The sequence below is a fragment of the Bidens hawaiensis genome, unplaced genomic scaffold (assembly GCF_021521415.1).
Source record: "Bidens hawaiensis isolate Kalapana, Puna unplaced genomic scaffold, B.hawaiensis_p1.1 tig00015453_1, whole genome shotgun sequence".
Taxonomy (NCBI): Eukaryota; Viridiplantae; Streptophyta; class Magnoliopsida; order Asterales; family Asteraceae; genus Bidens; species Bidens hawaiensis.
Genome location: NW_027492383.1, coordinates 578,045 through 593,826, shown reverse-complemented (window position 1 = coordinate 593,826; position 15,782 = coordinate 578,045). Strand labels below are relative to the sequence as shown.

Here is a 15,782-nt window from a genome sequence, read left to right as displayed (position 1 = left end):
TTAATTCCGTATTATTTGTTTACCATTTGTAGCTACGTCATTGTTTTTTCCAATAGTCCGTAGAGTTGACTTCAACAACCCATGCTCATGCCTATGGCAACATCGGTTAATTTCCTGTGTACAACACGCGTTTTTGGAATATACGTTCCAGACTCTTACCTTAATTCGGAAGGTACTACCCATCTTCATCTTCATCTTCATCTTCATCTTCATATATACTAATATATAAGCCAACTCGTTGTATCAAACCAAATTATCCACAAACACAATTACACATACATAGTTAAATCAAAGCCATGCCTTCCATTGAAGATGTGGAACACTTGCAGATTCCTCTCCAAGACATATTATCGGCAACTGATGAATTCGACCCCGAGAATTTTATCGGAGAAAGCGGATATGGGGCCGTATATAAAGGCGTAACTGAAAAGCATGGCCACATCGCCATAAAGTGGTTGGTTCGTAGGCATGGGCATGGGCAAGGCGACCACGAGTTTAAGACCGAGATTGCTATGCTTTCAAAATATAAACATGAAAATATTGTCTCTCTTCTCAGATTCTGTGATGAAGAGGATGAGAAGATGATTGTTTATAGATACGAAAGCAACGGGAGTATCGATAGGCATTTAAACAACCACGATCTTACGTGGATCCAACGGCTTCACATATGCCTGGATGCTGCCCGAGGGTTAAAGCACCTTCATGATAATGTTGGGTCTCACCCTGGAATTGTCCACTGAGATGTTAAAAGCTCCAACATCCTTTTGAATGAGAGTTGGAAAGCTAAAATTTCTGATTTCGGGTTGTCAAGAGCAGGCCCTACCAATACTGAGGCTAGCTATATTATCTCCAATGCTTGTGGCACACGTGGATATATTGATCCGGACTACCATATAAACGGTTATCTCACACAAAAATCTGACGTCTACTCGTTTGGGGTCGTATTGTTTGAAGTGTTGTGTGGAAGGCTCGCATATGCTACATGGTACAATGATGACCGTCGATTTTTAAGTGTTTTGGTCGAAAAACATTACAATAGGGGAACGCTAGACAATATAATTCCTTCCTATTTACGCAAGCAGATGAACACAAATTCGTTACATTCATTTTCAAACATTGCCTATCAATGTTTGAAGACTCGAGAAGAACGTCCAACAATGAAGGAGGTCATGGATAGGTTACAAGAAGCTCTTGATCATCAACAAGTAAGTCCAGTTCACATAATGTTTGTTTTACATATTCTATTGAATTTGATTAATCATTAGTCCTTTGATTGGGGTTTTATTTATTTATTTATTTATTTTTTGTTGTTGTAATTTAGGAGGCAATAAAGAAGCTGGAGGAGGAAAAGAAAGAAGAGGAAGAAACAAAACGAATAGCCGCTGATGACATGAATATAATTTGCCCGCTATCGTCACCTTCGGAGCAAGATATTATTTTGAGCACATACATGCATTGTGAAGACTGTGCTAAAAAAGTCAGGCAATACCTTAAAGGCTTAGAGGGTTTGCACACTTCTTTGTTTAGTTTCTTCGTGCTTGATTGAAACTTTTGTTTTATTTAATAATAATTAACGTCGTTTTGACATATAGGCGTTGAAAGTGTTTTGAGGAACTGTGAGACTCATCGGGTCATAGTGAAGGGAGAAAAAGCAGATCCGTTAAAAGTTTTAAAAAGTCTCCAGAAGAAAATCCGCAAGAAAGTTGAGCTTGTACCGCTGGAACATATATTGCCCGCGGAGAAGAAAGATGAGGTTGCACCGATGGAACATATATTGCTGGCCACCGAAGATGAGAGAAAGGAGGATTCAAAAGATCCGTCGCAAGAAGATTTTGTTAGCTTGTCCATGGATTGCTTTTGTGAAGGCTGTGTTAAAAAATTTCGGAAATATATTCCACGCTTTGAAGGTTCGTACTCTTATTTGTTTGTTTATTTACTTGATTATTGTAAGTTTCTTGATTGAATTTTAGGTTTTATCAATAAAATTGTTTTAAAAAATCCGCCTTAAAGATGTTCTTGAAGTACTCTTATTAGTAACAATAAGAAGCAATGATGTTCTAATGGATTTTTGTGGGTATGATTGTAGGGGTGAAAAGTTTAGTCATGGATCAAGGCAACTCACAAGTTATGGTCAAAGGCACTTTTTCTGCAGCGGAGTTGGTAGAATACGTGTATAAGAAAACTGGTAAAAGACTCGTGATAGTAAAGCAGGGTTAATCCCATTCATTCCTTGAAGTTAAAGTTTTGGTTAAAATAGTAATTAATAGAAGTAGAAGGCTTGATATGTACGTAATTAAATATGTAATTTTGTGAATCGTTGTGTTGATTAGAATAGGGTTGCAAACTTGCAATGGTACATAAGAGTCATCGTATATATGTGTGAATGTATAGGATCATCATGTAACAATCGAACTCAATAAATTAGACTTCAATTCGTTTAAAGATGCGCGTTTTTTGATTTTGTAATTATTATTTCACATAAAATTATTAAATGTTTAGATAACATCGAAACAGATGGCAAGCGGGCAACAAGCTGTGCCGCTACCCCCATTTTGAATTGCAAAATTCAATCTTTTAAAAACTATATTTGCTGATCTTAGAATCAAATAGTGGTATACTGGTATCAGAGTAAAAGAAAACAGAAAAAGAAAAAAAAAAGAAAAACATAATAAAATGTAATTTTACAATCATTTCTCTACTTATTTCTCATATGGGGAAAGAGCATGGAAACATCCTAAGATTGTGACATTCGTCCTTTCAAATGGAATCACTAATTAACGACCGCCCTTGCTTTGACAAAAGAGAGAAAATACAAATTATGACACATTTGGTTACCTTTTGTTATTATCAAGAGATGTAACATTATTAGGTATTATTATTATATGGATCATATTTACAAAATCAAAATATTAACATTTTATACAAAGAGGTTATTCGCACAACGTCACAAGAAATCATCAAAAAGTTGATAAATTCTAAAAAAAGAAAAACAAAAATCATGCGCACTTCAACAATAATACAAAGACTTGAAGTATTTATATATCATTAAGAGGTTATTTATGAATCGGTTAGAGATATAATGTGGCTGGTTTACTAAAAAACATTCTTTAATGGTTCATGAAACTTCTTAATTGGTAAGTTTTAGAAACATGCTGATCGATTCATAGACTACCTCTTAATTGGTCAGGCCTCTTAATTACTAAACACAAGATTACTAAACAACTCCTATAGTCAAATATAACTGAACATTGCAAAAACAATATATATATTTTATAGAGTTGCATTAGTTAGATGAAAGATATTATATTGTAGTTTATAACTAAAGTGACGAATCTAACATTCATTTTAGTTTAACCAAAGTGATGAAGTTAAAATATCGTAAAACATGCTCAATTCATTAGTCAATTGTTTTTCAACTTTGAAGTGAAATGGGTATGGCACAACTCACAAACTTGTCTTTTAAGGAGTGTGTGGTAACATTAGAGCCGTTACAATTACAGGTCATTTGTTGCGTGACCACGACAGGCTCATCATGGGAGAGGCCCCAACTCTTGACCAGTTGAACTTCTGGGTAGCTTAGCCACCCTTGAGGATCGGATATGCTGGAGTAAATAAGAATCCTAGTGGTTAAGCACAATTTGAGTATACGTGATCTTCGCGCATTTATCATGTCACATTCTTCCACCAAAACATTCACTTCTTATTGAAAGAGATTGTAGAATCATACCCAAATCAGTCACTTAATTACCTCCAGATTATATTCTCCTTCCTTGTTTAGTTAAACATGTGATTAGGAAAGTTGTTTATTATTTCCTTTTTCTTTTCAGTGTAAACGTGTATATGTATTGGGTATGTTGATTGAAATCAATTGACGGATTACCAATTTCTTCACTTCTTGTGTCATGACGCCCCACCAAGATGATTTTGTTTGGCTTTTGGCTAGAGGGATACTCGTAAGTATTGATCCCATAATGCTACTATCATATTTCCCATGTACAGATTACATACGTTCTGACCCTTGGGTTGGCTCATTACTCTTGTCAATTAATTTGGTTGGTTATATATATTTCACAATGATCGGTTATATCCACTCGCATGTCTCTATGGAAACAGCATCTATCGTGGAACTCCCATCAACCATCGAACTTTCATCGTTAACAACCAAATTCGAACGTAATCTTTATTTCGATTGGTGTTCCCTTTGATTTTTCCGGTAACAAAAATCTTTGGTCACTAGTTTGACGCACACGAGTACCAAATCTCCAATATTAAATATTATTCCATTATCATTAATTAGCCATCATTTTTGGCTTTTAGGATAATTATTTGACTTGTGTCCCAAGGCTTAAACAGTTAAAAGTAACCATACCACTTGCAGGAAACATTACTTTTCCAAAGTTTATAAAATTCAAAAGTTTAATAAACATAACTGAACTACGTCACACTAGTCACTACCGACACCCTAGTATCATGCTTGTGGCAACATACCTTTGAGACACTTAATTCCTAGGAAATCTCCAAAATAAGGGCATATTCTATGTAATGTTTGTGTTCCTTAGCTCTCACGTTTCCCAAAAGTAGAAAACGCGTTATCTAAAAATACATTCCAGACTCTTCTTCAAAAGGTACCCATCCTCATATAATAGCTAACTGCTCTAGTGGTCTTCAATCATTTCAAACAAAATATCCACAAACACACTTGCACATTGTTGAGTCAATGATCATGTTTTCCATTGAAGATGCAATGCACTTGCACATTCCACTCCAAGAAATATCGTTGGCGACCGACGGGTTCGCCAACAAGAATCTCGTTGCAAAGGGTGGATTTGGGAGTGTGTACAAAGGCGTATCAAAAACACATGGTCACATCGCCATAAAGCGATGGAATCATATGTGGCAAGGAGATCACGAATTCAAGACGGAGATTGCTTTGCTTTCGAAACATAAACATGAAAATATCGTCACTCTTCTTGGATTTTGTGATGAGGAAGGCGAGAAGATACTTGTTTATAAGTATGAAAGCAACGCGAGTCTCGATAAGCATTTAAACAACAAAGATCTGAGTTGGAACCAACGACTTCAGATTTGCCTAGATGCTGCCCGTGGGCTAAATTACCTTCATTATGGTGTTGGATATTGTGAGCAAATCCTCCACCGAGATGTCAAAAGCGCAAACATTCTTTTAGACGAGAACTGGAAACCCAAAATTTCAGATTTCGGCCTGGCAAGATTTTGCCCTACAAACATGGAGTCTAGTTTTGTTACCTCCAATGTTTGTGGCACGCGTGGATATATTGCTCCAGAATACTATATCTACGGTTACCTCACGTCAAAATCTGACGTCTACTCTTTTGGGATCGTGCTATGGGAAGTTCTGTGTGGAAGGCTCACACATGTGGTATACAATGAGCCTGTAGCTCTATCTATTTTGGTCCAAAGACATTACTTAAGTAACACATTAGGCAGTATCATTCCCACCTATATACATAATCAGATAAACACAGCTTCATTACTAACATTTTCAGACATTGCATACCGATGTTTGAAGAATATGGCAGAGCGTCCAACAATGCGGCAGGTCGAAGCGCAATTACAAAAGGCTCTTGACAATCAACTTGTAAGCTGCTACAACCATAATTCATTTGTACTCAGTGAGTTTATTAATAAAAATGTGTTTTTTCTTTACAAATTCTTGTTTTTCAGGCGGTAAAGAAGCCGGAGGAGGGAAAGAAAGCGGAGGAAGAAGCAAAACCGGCTGCCGGAGAAGAGATCATAAAGAAAAAGGAGTCAAAAGTGCTTGTTACAGCACTCATGCATTGTGAAAACTGTGCTAGAAAACTTCAGAAATGCCTTGAAGGATTTGAGGGTTGTTTTCTCTCTTTTTTCATTGCTTTTTTTTTTTTCTTTTTCAATTTCTTCATTGATTTATTTCGTTTTAATTAATTAATAACAAAAGTTGTTTTGACTAACAGGAGTGGAAAAAGTTCTAATGGATTGGGAGACTCATAAGGTTGTAGCGAAGGGAGGAAAAACATATCCATTCATTACCCTAAGATCTAGGAATGAATGTTATGATCCTATAATCTATAAGCTTTATATTTAAACGATTTAGTTTTGTTTTTTAAAAATAGCTAGCAGCGCAACTTATTGCCTGTTTACATTATGTATCAGTATAAGCACTACTTTCTTAAAGAATTATATATCAATCAAATATTTATGTTTCATTTGTTTCAAAACAAAAATATTGTTATTATATATATAGATAATTATTGGATGTTCCCATTTCTAGACACTTAGAATCAAACACCAATTGTTATATGGTGGCATGTTGGCTAACTGTGTTTGCTTCACACACTGGCTGTCTTCGTGCTTAGGTTCGAAACCCATTCATCCATTTAAATTTTGAAGGTTTTGCTTAATTTGTTAGGTGCCTTGATGTCTTCACACTATACTGTTTTCTATTTGTTTAGGTCATTTCATTTTATTGTTTTTTATTCTTGAAATATATACCGTTAGTTTAGTTTTGGTACCATATCGTCATCACAAAGCCCGAGTTTTACCAGAGGCAAATGAACATCGTTAAACATGTTAATGTCTCCAATCATAAGCTACTTATGTGTTGCTAATAGTATTTTGTAGCTATGTTTATTTGGCCGCGATACCGTAATGAACATAACCTATAATTACCGAATTTGTGTTGACTTGCCGATGCAACACATGGGTTTACTAACCGAATAAACGTTGTTATAATTATGTGTTTTGTCTTATCATAAACTGCTACCACTATTTTTGGCGTTTACTAATTTAGTTTTTTGGATTTAGTGTCGGACTCGTAACGAACCTAACTGATACCGCCCAAATTCGTATCGCTTTGATCATAAGTTATGTGTGTACCGTTACCGTTTTGGGCGTTTACAGATGTATTTTTTATTTTGCATTTAATGTCGGTTTTGTAGTGAATTTAATCGATACTTACTTAATTCATGTAGTTCTGCCGCCACAACGCGACAGGTTTGCTTACCTAGTTAGTTATTAACAATAACTAGGATTTGGACCCGCGCTTCGCGACGGGACTGTTAAATCGAACAAAAACACATACGTAAAAAAGTTAAACTATAAACTCGTTGCCAACGCGAAGTCATTCGGTATCAAGTTACGAAATCAAAACAAAACAAAAGAAACAAAGCCGTCAATGCCAAAATACAACAAATTATATCATATATGGAACAAAAAAAAACGGCGCGTTACAGCTGCGAACCAACACAAATTCGGTTACTATCAGTGGTACCAATACAAATTCGGTTACATAAATTAGTAAGCCAAAAAAAAATTTTAAAGGCGAGGTATCAAACGTTGAAACGCGGATATAAAACCATGCGACGATGGGATATTTTTAAATCATGAAAAAAATTTCGGTCATTGTAAAAACAGACTATAAAAAAATATGAAAACAAAGTTTAAGAAAACCATTTAACCGACAAATAAAACATGTAAAGTCGAAACTCGCTCAAGTTTAGTGTTTAAAAATATAGTTTGTTAAGTATTTTATTTAGTTTAAACAAAAAAAAAATAAAGAAAATAAAATCCATCATTTTAATTGTGAAATTATGAATAATGATTTAATGGTTATAATTAATAAAATATTAAAATAGTAAATAGTAAAATGAATAGTAATTTTGTGAGAGGATTTGAATCCTCTTTTTAATATATATATATATATATATATATATATATATATATATATTAATTAATGTGGCGAATGCGAATCTACCACCCGTATCACTATTAGCTTTATAGTAGAGTGAATGAAGACCAACATGATTACGGGCCAGCCCCACTCTTTAATTTGTGTCCTTAATGCTAAGCCCACACGAATCAATCCAGCGACAGACGAGGCTCATTAAGCCCAACAGTAAATAAACACATAATCCCATCATAAAAATAAGATTTTTACATATTTCCCCTTTCTAAACTATGTAAATTACATATTTTGTCAAAATACAAGTTTTAATGCAAAATGTACAATACTCTTTAAGCATGGTTTGAGGAAATATGTAATTTCAAAGTTTAGGAAGGGGAAATATGTAAATGCCCAAAAAAAATAAGATACCAAAAACTAAATGATATTTATAAAAATATATGTTTGAACCAAAAGTTAAAAAGAACATTTATACAAATATATGATTGATATTAATTGTAAATAAGCATATGATTCATAAGAAAAGACGGAATATACACAACTAGATTTTATCCTCCCGTATTACGGGGATTGTTTTTACATTATTCGTTTTCAATATTTGTATATGTATATTTGGATTTTAATTTTATTTATTGTAAGAAAGTTAATAATTAATATACTTGAGGTTTGATGATGAAATGGTTTCACAAATAATTGATATGTTATAATCCGGTTTAAAAGCTATCTAGGTTTGGTGATACCCATTACCCATTTATTTTCTTTGTTATAAAATTGTTTCTTAATTATAAATAATATCATTTTTTAAATAAAACAGGATATTAATTTTTAGTATACCCCTATTTTATAGGATTTTCATATCAAATATTTGAGTAGATTAATTTTTAATATAATGAGATGTTATATCATGTTTAAGAGCTGTATGGGTTTGGTGAGACATTTACTCGTGAATTCGAGTCAAATGCGTGAGAAGCCTTCATTTACAAATAAAGCAATCTGATGGCTTGAGGGACTGGTTGTTTTACATTTTTCGTTTTTTAATATTTACTTTTTGGATTTTAATTTTCTTTTTTATAAGAAAGTTAATAATATACTTAGAGTTTCATGATGAAAGGGTTTCATAAAAAAATGATATGTTATAACCCGTTTAAAAGCTATCTGTATTTGGTGACTCATGACCCGCTTATGTTTTTTACTATAAAATTATTTATTAATTATAAATAATATCTTTTTCTTTTTAAATTGGATATTAAATTTTAATATATCCCTATTTTATAGGATTTTCCTATCAAATAAATTGTAAGATTAATTTTTAATTTAATGAGATGCTATAACCCGTTTAAGAGCTATCTGGTTTTGGTAAGACCCATACCCATGAATTTGGGTTAATTAATGAGAGGCCTCCATTTAAAAATCAAGCAATCTAGTGGCTTCCATAAAAGGGGGGAGCGACCACATCGCGACACGTAGGATTTTAGGGTTTTCATTTATATATATTATAGATCTGTATTAACTGTTTTGGTCAAAATTAACAACAGTGATTTCGTAACCAATTTAGTAAATTGGGACTAGGTGCTTGTAAAGATAGTATGAACACAGAAATTTGTTGCGAGGAAAAAACCTGCTATAATTAGGATAACAAGAAAAAAACCCCGGGTGGTGAAAACTATCACCACTGGCTTATTAATAATAAAGGTGATTACAAGTGTGGAGCTCAAACTTGATCGTGATTACAGAGAATGCGAGTACTAGTAAGTTCTCGAGTGCTAGAGTGTGTGTATGATCGTTGTTTAGAGCTCTATTTATAATAAACAAAGTCTAACAACTATTGCCTATAATTTAGGAAACTAAGGAATCAGTCCAATTAGCCGTTAGCCCTTCAATCAGCACGTTTCCTTTCTTGCCACGCTTTATTAACTGAAAGTGCGAGTCTTTGGGGAATTTACGCAACTATCTTTGACCTGGTAAATAAGGAAAGTAGCAGACAATACGTTAGTTATGTAACATAATTAGGATACCTGTTACCTTAGAGGATACCGTATCCTAAATTCGTTATGAATAATGTTTGCTGAGGATACCGAAAATCCGTGCTCTAACAATTGTCCCCAAATTTGACAGTTGTAGATATGGTTTACAGCTGTAAAATTTTTGAAATTTGAATTTTAAATCATGCGTGGTGGATCTTTGATACACGTGTCAGTCGTCTTGATGATTCGCTAAACCCTAGGTTGCCCATATAATTACCCGGATAAATAACATTTCTATCCATCTTTCCTTCTATCTAGGTAAGCTCTTTTTTCTTCTTCTTTATATTATGGAAATCATGAGTCCGAAGCTCCATGATTCTGGTATTGAGGATTTCGTTTCCCAAAATCTTCTTGCCAACCCCGAAAATGAGATATGCACGTTCAATAATAATGATATTGCGAGCTTACAATCCCAGGGCTGCTTCCCTCCGGGAACCGTTTTCCGACCCTTCGATCTAGTTGTCTTATCTGATCTTGTCTCTAAGACCTGGATTTGTTTTCCTTTTTTGCCGTTCAAGATCGGCTTTACTTACCCCTTTCCAGCTTTTACCACGGAGTTTTTTATCAGAACTGGGCTTAGTTTTGTCGAAACCATGCCGATGGTTTGGAGGACATTGTTTGTCCTGGAGAGACTAATTGCCGATCATGCTCTGGATCTTACCCTTTCTAAGCTTGCCTCCGTCTATGACCTTCGTAGCCACGGCTCCTTAAGATACCTTCTCAAAACCAGATCTGGTCGGAACTCACTAGTTTTGAAAAACACCCAGAACAATGACCAATGGAAGAAGCCATTCTTCTTTGTTATGAGAGACTCGCTTCCGTACGCCAAAAACCTTCCATACCTTTTGGTGACCAAAAGTAGGATACGGTGTCTTGAAACTGTATGTTGTTATTCTTGTGACTGATATGCTTTTATCTTGTCTTATTGCAGCCTTGAAGTTCTTCGAAATCGCTCCTCCTGGCAAAGAAACTGAGAGCAAGCTAAATTCTTTCTACCTCATAGACGAGGAAGAGAGAACATTTCTTTTTCAGTCGGGTCTCCAAGAATCACCTTCGTCCGAGAGCTCCGTTATGTCTGGTAAGGGACACTGAAATGTTAGTATAAATATTTTAAGGATTAGGGATACTAACCTGTATACTCGTAGGTAAATTTGCTTCAACCTTTGCTTTGGACGACATTGACAGCATGGTCTCTACTCGTAGCACCAAGAAGAAAGAAGCCGCTCCTGTCCCTCAGCCCAAACCCGAAGTCAGTCGTGCTAAGGCTTCAAAAAAGAGGAAGACCCAGGATACCTCCGATTCCTCTCTGACATGCGATCTTGAATTTAATCAGCTATGTTTTATGTTTTACCCGTGTATCCTGTAGATAACATATGCTGAGGCTATTATGATTTGTGCAGGGACTAGGATTGATATCCTCCAAATTCAATGATCTCCATCATGAGCTTCTTGAGGCCAACACTCGTATTGCTGAAATGTCGAAGATTGCTAACGCCAAAACCAGCCTTCTTGATAAGAAGAAGAAAGAGATCAAGGACTTGAAGCATGAACTCTCGCTGGCCAAGAAGGAGCTAGTCCACCAAGAGGCGGATCGTCTTGTGCAGATCCAGGAGGTTACTGAGGGAGCAAAGAAATCGGCTGCTATCTCCATTTTCCAGACCCTGCTTAGGATGACTAAGGAGGCTAAGGATGCAGGGCTGGAGACTCCTTTTTGGGATGTGGCTGCTTGGGAGAGAGTCTTGGCCGATCTTAATGGTGAGAATGTGGAGGATGCTGGTCCTAGTGGTACGGAGAAGTCTGCAGAGGAGGCTGTGGAAGTGGCGATCAAGGATGTAGTGGAGGCGGTCGGTGGTGAGGTGCAATTGGGCAGTGATGGCGGTAAAGAAAAAGCTTGAGCCCAATTTTTATGTGTTTGTTGGTTTGTGATGGGTTGTAATGGCTGTTTGAACAATTTTACTTTTTCTGTCTTGAACAATATTATGCTTAGGATATTAGGATACATGGGTGGAGGGATCTTGACTTTCCAAGACGAAGCTCATGTTATCTTGACTTTTGAACATCTGGCAATACCTGGGTGGAGGGATCTTGGCTTTTCAAGACGAAACCCAGTGTTGCCTTTTTACTTTCCTGCACTTATGATTAGTAATAATATAATCTTTTGGCTTTAAGCATTGTGTTCAGCAACTTACAAGTTTTAGTTGGAATATTACTTGGCTTTAATTTTCCGAAATAAGTTACTTCGAGGATAATTTATCCTGAAAACATGTTTCTTTAATATTTATAGTCTCAGAAAATATTTCTTTACGATTTTTCATTAAAATATCCTGAGGATCATATATCCTGGACATAAAATACTTTTATGTTTTTAGAAAATATGATCAAAAGACTTATTAGGAGTTGATATAATATATCTTAAGGATAATATATCCTTATGCCTTGTGTGAGTTATCACAATAAAACCAAAAGATTATACCTTGAAATATAAATCGTGTGATAAAACTAGGTGTAAAGAGTACCTCTGTGGAGACCATTTATAAATCTAGTTAGCTTACATATGATGTCCCCCAATTGTTGAGCTTTTTGAAGTACCATGTTTCTGGAATTTTGCTAAGTCAAAAACAACTTTGTAACATCTCTCCATTTAGTGATTGTTCAATCTTCGATCTATCGAAACAAAGTTAGATAATCCTGGCGATAAAGCCCATTTACTGGCGATAAAGCCTTTGTACTGGCGACTAGGCCTTTACTTGAGAGACATGAAAATGTCTAAGCTTGAGATAATACTGGGGAAAGTCCCAAACGTACGGGCATGTTAATGCCAAAACTTGAGATAACATGAAAATGTTATAAACCGTAGATAACATGAAAATGTTATAAACCGTATGTGTGACACGTCTGCCACTTATCTTAAGGATTCGGTATATAGCCAACAACAAACGGATTATCATCTGGTCTGGTCCACCTGCCTCGAACTATATCTGAATCATCGTGCGCTCCAGGCGTTCGTTGGAAAGGTGAAGACCTTTAAACCTTAGAAGATATCCAAGATATCTTATTCGTGCGCTCTAGGTGTTCGTTGGAAAGGTGAAAACCTTTAAACCTTATTCGGTGTGAGGTGATCAGCCTCTGACTGTTGTGAATATAACGTATCCTTGGGATAACTGCAAAACACTAAACTCTTGATGAGGGGTGGGTGTTAGCCTAGCTAACACCCCTCCGATGCTTAAGTCAGTAAACTTGATTTAGAGATAATAAAGTTTTAAAAAATATAAAAACAAATGAGGGAATACCTTTATCCTGAGGATACGAACATACCAGTTAGGGATACTAACAAAAATATGCTTTAAGGTGGATATCGTTCTAGGCTTTTGGATTAGGAATACCTTCCATAGTGATTAACCTGTAGGTCCCTTTTCCTGCATCTCTCTGAATCGATCAAGTAAGGACCTTCCCACTTTGTAGCTAGCTTTCCGTCTGCTGGGTTAGTGGTATTCTGAAATGCCTTTCTTAACACTATATCTCCTACTTGGAATCTTCGAATCTGAATATTCTTGTTGTAGGACTTGGCTATCCTTTGTTGGTATGCTGCCATTCTGATTTTGGCGAGATCTCTGAGTTCATCAATGGTATCTAGGTCTTCAGTAAGGCTTTGGTTGTTGGACTCAGTATCTTGGATGCTGGTTCTAGCTGTGGGGATCACCATCTCTGTAGGGATAACAGCTTCGGCCCCAAACACCAAAGAGAAAGGTGTTTGTCCCGTTGCATTTTTTGAAGTGGTTCTATCAGCCCAAAGAACAAATGGTAGTTCTTCAGCCCATTTTCCCTTCTTGGATCCCAATTTCTTCTTTAAATTGTTGATGATGATCTTGTTACTTGACTTTGCTTGACCATTGGCTTGAGGATGTACTGGAGTTGAAGTCACCATCTTGATTCCCCAACTTTCACAAAAGTTGGTTGTTCTACTGCCGATGAACTGTGATCCATTGTCACAGACAATCTCTGCCGGGATACCAAACCTTGTCAGGATATTGAGTTTGATGAATGAGATCACATCCTTTTCTGCCTCAATCCATTTGGAGAAGTAATCTGTCATAGTCAACATAAAGACCTTTCCACCAGGAGCCTTGGGCAGCTTTCCCACAATGTCCATCCCCCATTTCATAAATGGCCACGTGGATATGATAGGATATAATGGTTCAGCTGGTTGATGCAAGATGTTGCTGTGTCTTTGACAAACATCACATTTTCTGGAGAACTTCATTGCGTCCTTCTTCATTGTTGGCCAGAAGTAACCTGTCCTCAGTATCTTGGATACTAAGGCTCTGCCCCCAATGTGGTTTCCACAATCACCTTCATGTATATCCTTGCGAACTTCTTGTGCTTCTTGATATTCCAAGCATCTCAAGTATGGACCTGCAAGTGATTTTCTATACAAAGTATTATTTAGGATAATATACTGGGTTACCTTCATTCGGAAAGCTCTGGGATTTTCTCCTTTTGGAATCTCGTTATCCTGAAGATACCGCTTTATGGGATCGGTCCAAGATACTGGATTATCTTTAGGGTTTGAAGTCTCCAAGACTTCGTAGTTTTCTTTTGTTGCTGGAGTTAAAATATGTATTGTAACACCCCGACCAAAGGCGGATTATACATCGGGGCGCCACATATTGTTTCATTACTCGTGACACTATTGGGTGTCAATATTTAATAAATATATTCATTCACGCATGCGCAACGTATACACAAGATATAAATAAATCAACATAAATCAATATATTATAAATCAAAATATTCGAATAGCAATAACTTGTCTTGATACATTTTAATCTAGGTCCAAAATAAAGAACTTCCTACGTGTCCTCGAACTCCAAAACAGCTACTGCAAACCTGAACATGTGTTAAAATAAACGTCAAACGCTTGCGGGTTGGTGAGAAATCAAGTTTAATAGTCAATACATAGATTAAGCTGCGCGCAACATGTGTATGTCTGGTTTTCAACAAGGGTGTAATCCGATCGGGACCAACTCTAAGATTCATAGACTGCCAGTGCTCACAATTGAGCTCACAAACAAGACAAACTGTGCATGTGTAAACAAAAGAGAAAATCATAAACGATAGTTCTCCCGTGTTCATCTAATGGTACCATGAGAACTGCGGAATAGACCGACAAGACGGTTAATGATCCACACATACAAATAAACAGCCAAGTCTACGTCCTCAACACATGGGATACTGCGCGACTAAAGTTCATAAACAGTTTTAAGACTCTAAGTTTATACGAACACATGAACATCCCAAAACGTTAAAATAAAAAGGGATTAGGTACGAGATTACTCACTTGATAAACGATGCGGTGTAAGATAAAGCAAGAACCAACTTTAAACAAGCACAAGTTAACCTATAAATAAGATTATGGTTTTAATGATTTGTTTTAAGTCTTGATTATAAGTTAGCATAATTAGTACGTAAATTATTATATATACTATATATTACCGGAAAAGCAGGGCAGAACAGGGAGGAAGACGGAGGCAGAGAGGAAGACGGCAGAGGAAGAACAACGGCAAGGAGCAAGAGAGAACAGGAGAGTTTAAATTAAGTGTTGGTGTGTGATGTGTTAGGAAAAATAATATTATTATTTATAGAGAAACCCTAGGGAACACAATCCCTAGAAAAGGGGAAAAGATCTCAAAAAAGTAAAAGATTCCAAAAGCAAAAGATATCAAAAGATATGGCAGCTGCAGGGGACAAAGGAAAAACTGACAGGAACAGTAAAAGGGCATGGGCGGTTCAGATAAAGGTACTGGTCAAAGCATGGAAAAGCAGATCTCCAAAGATATTGTCAGTCACTTTTTCTGTCAACCAATGGGGTTGGTGCGCATGCTGCGCCGAAAGTAACTTTTCAGACAAAGCAGATTAGGTCAACAGCACAGAAGATAAGACAACACAAAAGCTAACGGCTAGATTAAACAGGAGACTTAAGGGTTAAGCGCGAGAAGGCTTCGAGCGCGAAGGCAAAAGTGCGCGAGCGCGAAGGCAGACAGAACCAACCTTAACACGTC

The 15,782-nt window shown here is 36.3% G+C and overlaps 1 protein-coding gene and 1 pseudogene across 1 annotated transcript; both read left to right on the top strand.

The window, feature by feature from the left end:
• Nucleotides 1–296: 296 nt before the first annotated feature.
• LOC143549285 (cysteine-rich receptor-like protein kinase 44 pseudogene) lies at nucleotides 297–740 on the top strand (annotated as a pseudogene).
• Nucleotides 741–4,717: 3,977 nt separating this feature from the next.
• Nucleotides 4,718–6,103, top strand: LOC143549284 (receptor-like protein kinase ANXUR2). Its single transcript, XM_077040217.1, has 3 exons — nucleotides 4,718–5,617; nucleotides 5,704–5,866; nucleotides 5,973–6,103. The coding sequence occupies exons 1-3, from the start codon at nucleotides 4,718–4,720 to the stop codon at nucleotides 6,101–6,103; spliced, it is 1,194 nt and encodes a 397-aa protein (XP_076896332.1).
• The last annotated feature ends 9,679 nt before the right edge of the window (nucleotides 6,104–15,782 follow it).

Coding starts and splice junctions, on each gene's coding strand:
- LOC143549284 (XM_077040217.1), top strand. CDS start 4,718: ATGATCATGTTTTCCATTGAAGATGCAATGCACTTGCACATTCCACTC. Junction 5,618..5,703: donor AGGCTCTTGACAATCAACTT/GTAAGCTGCTAC, acceptor CTTGTTTTTCAG/GCGGTAAAGAAGCCGGAGGA. Junction 5,867..5,972: donor ATGCCTTGAAGGATTTGAGG/GTTGTTTTCTCT, acceptor TTTGACTAACAG/GAGTGGAAAAAGTTCTAATG.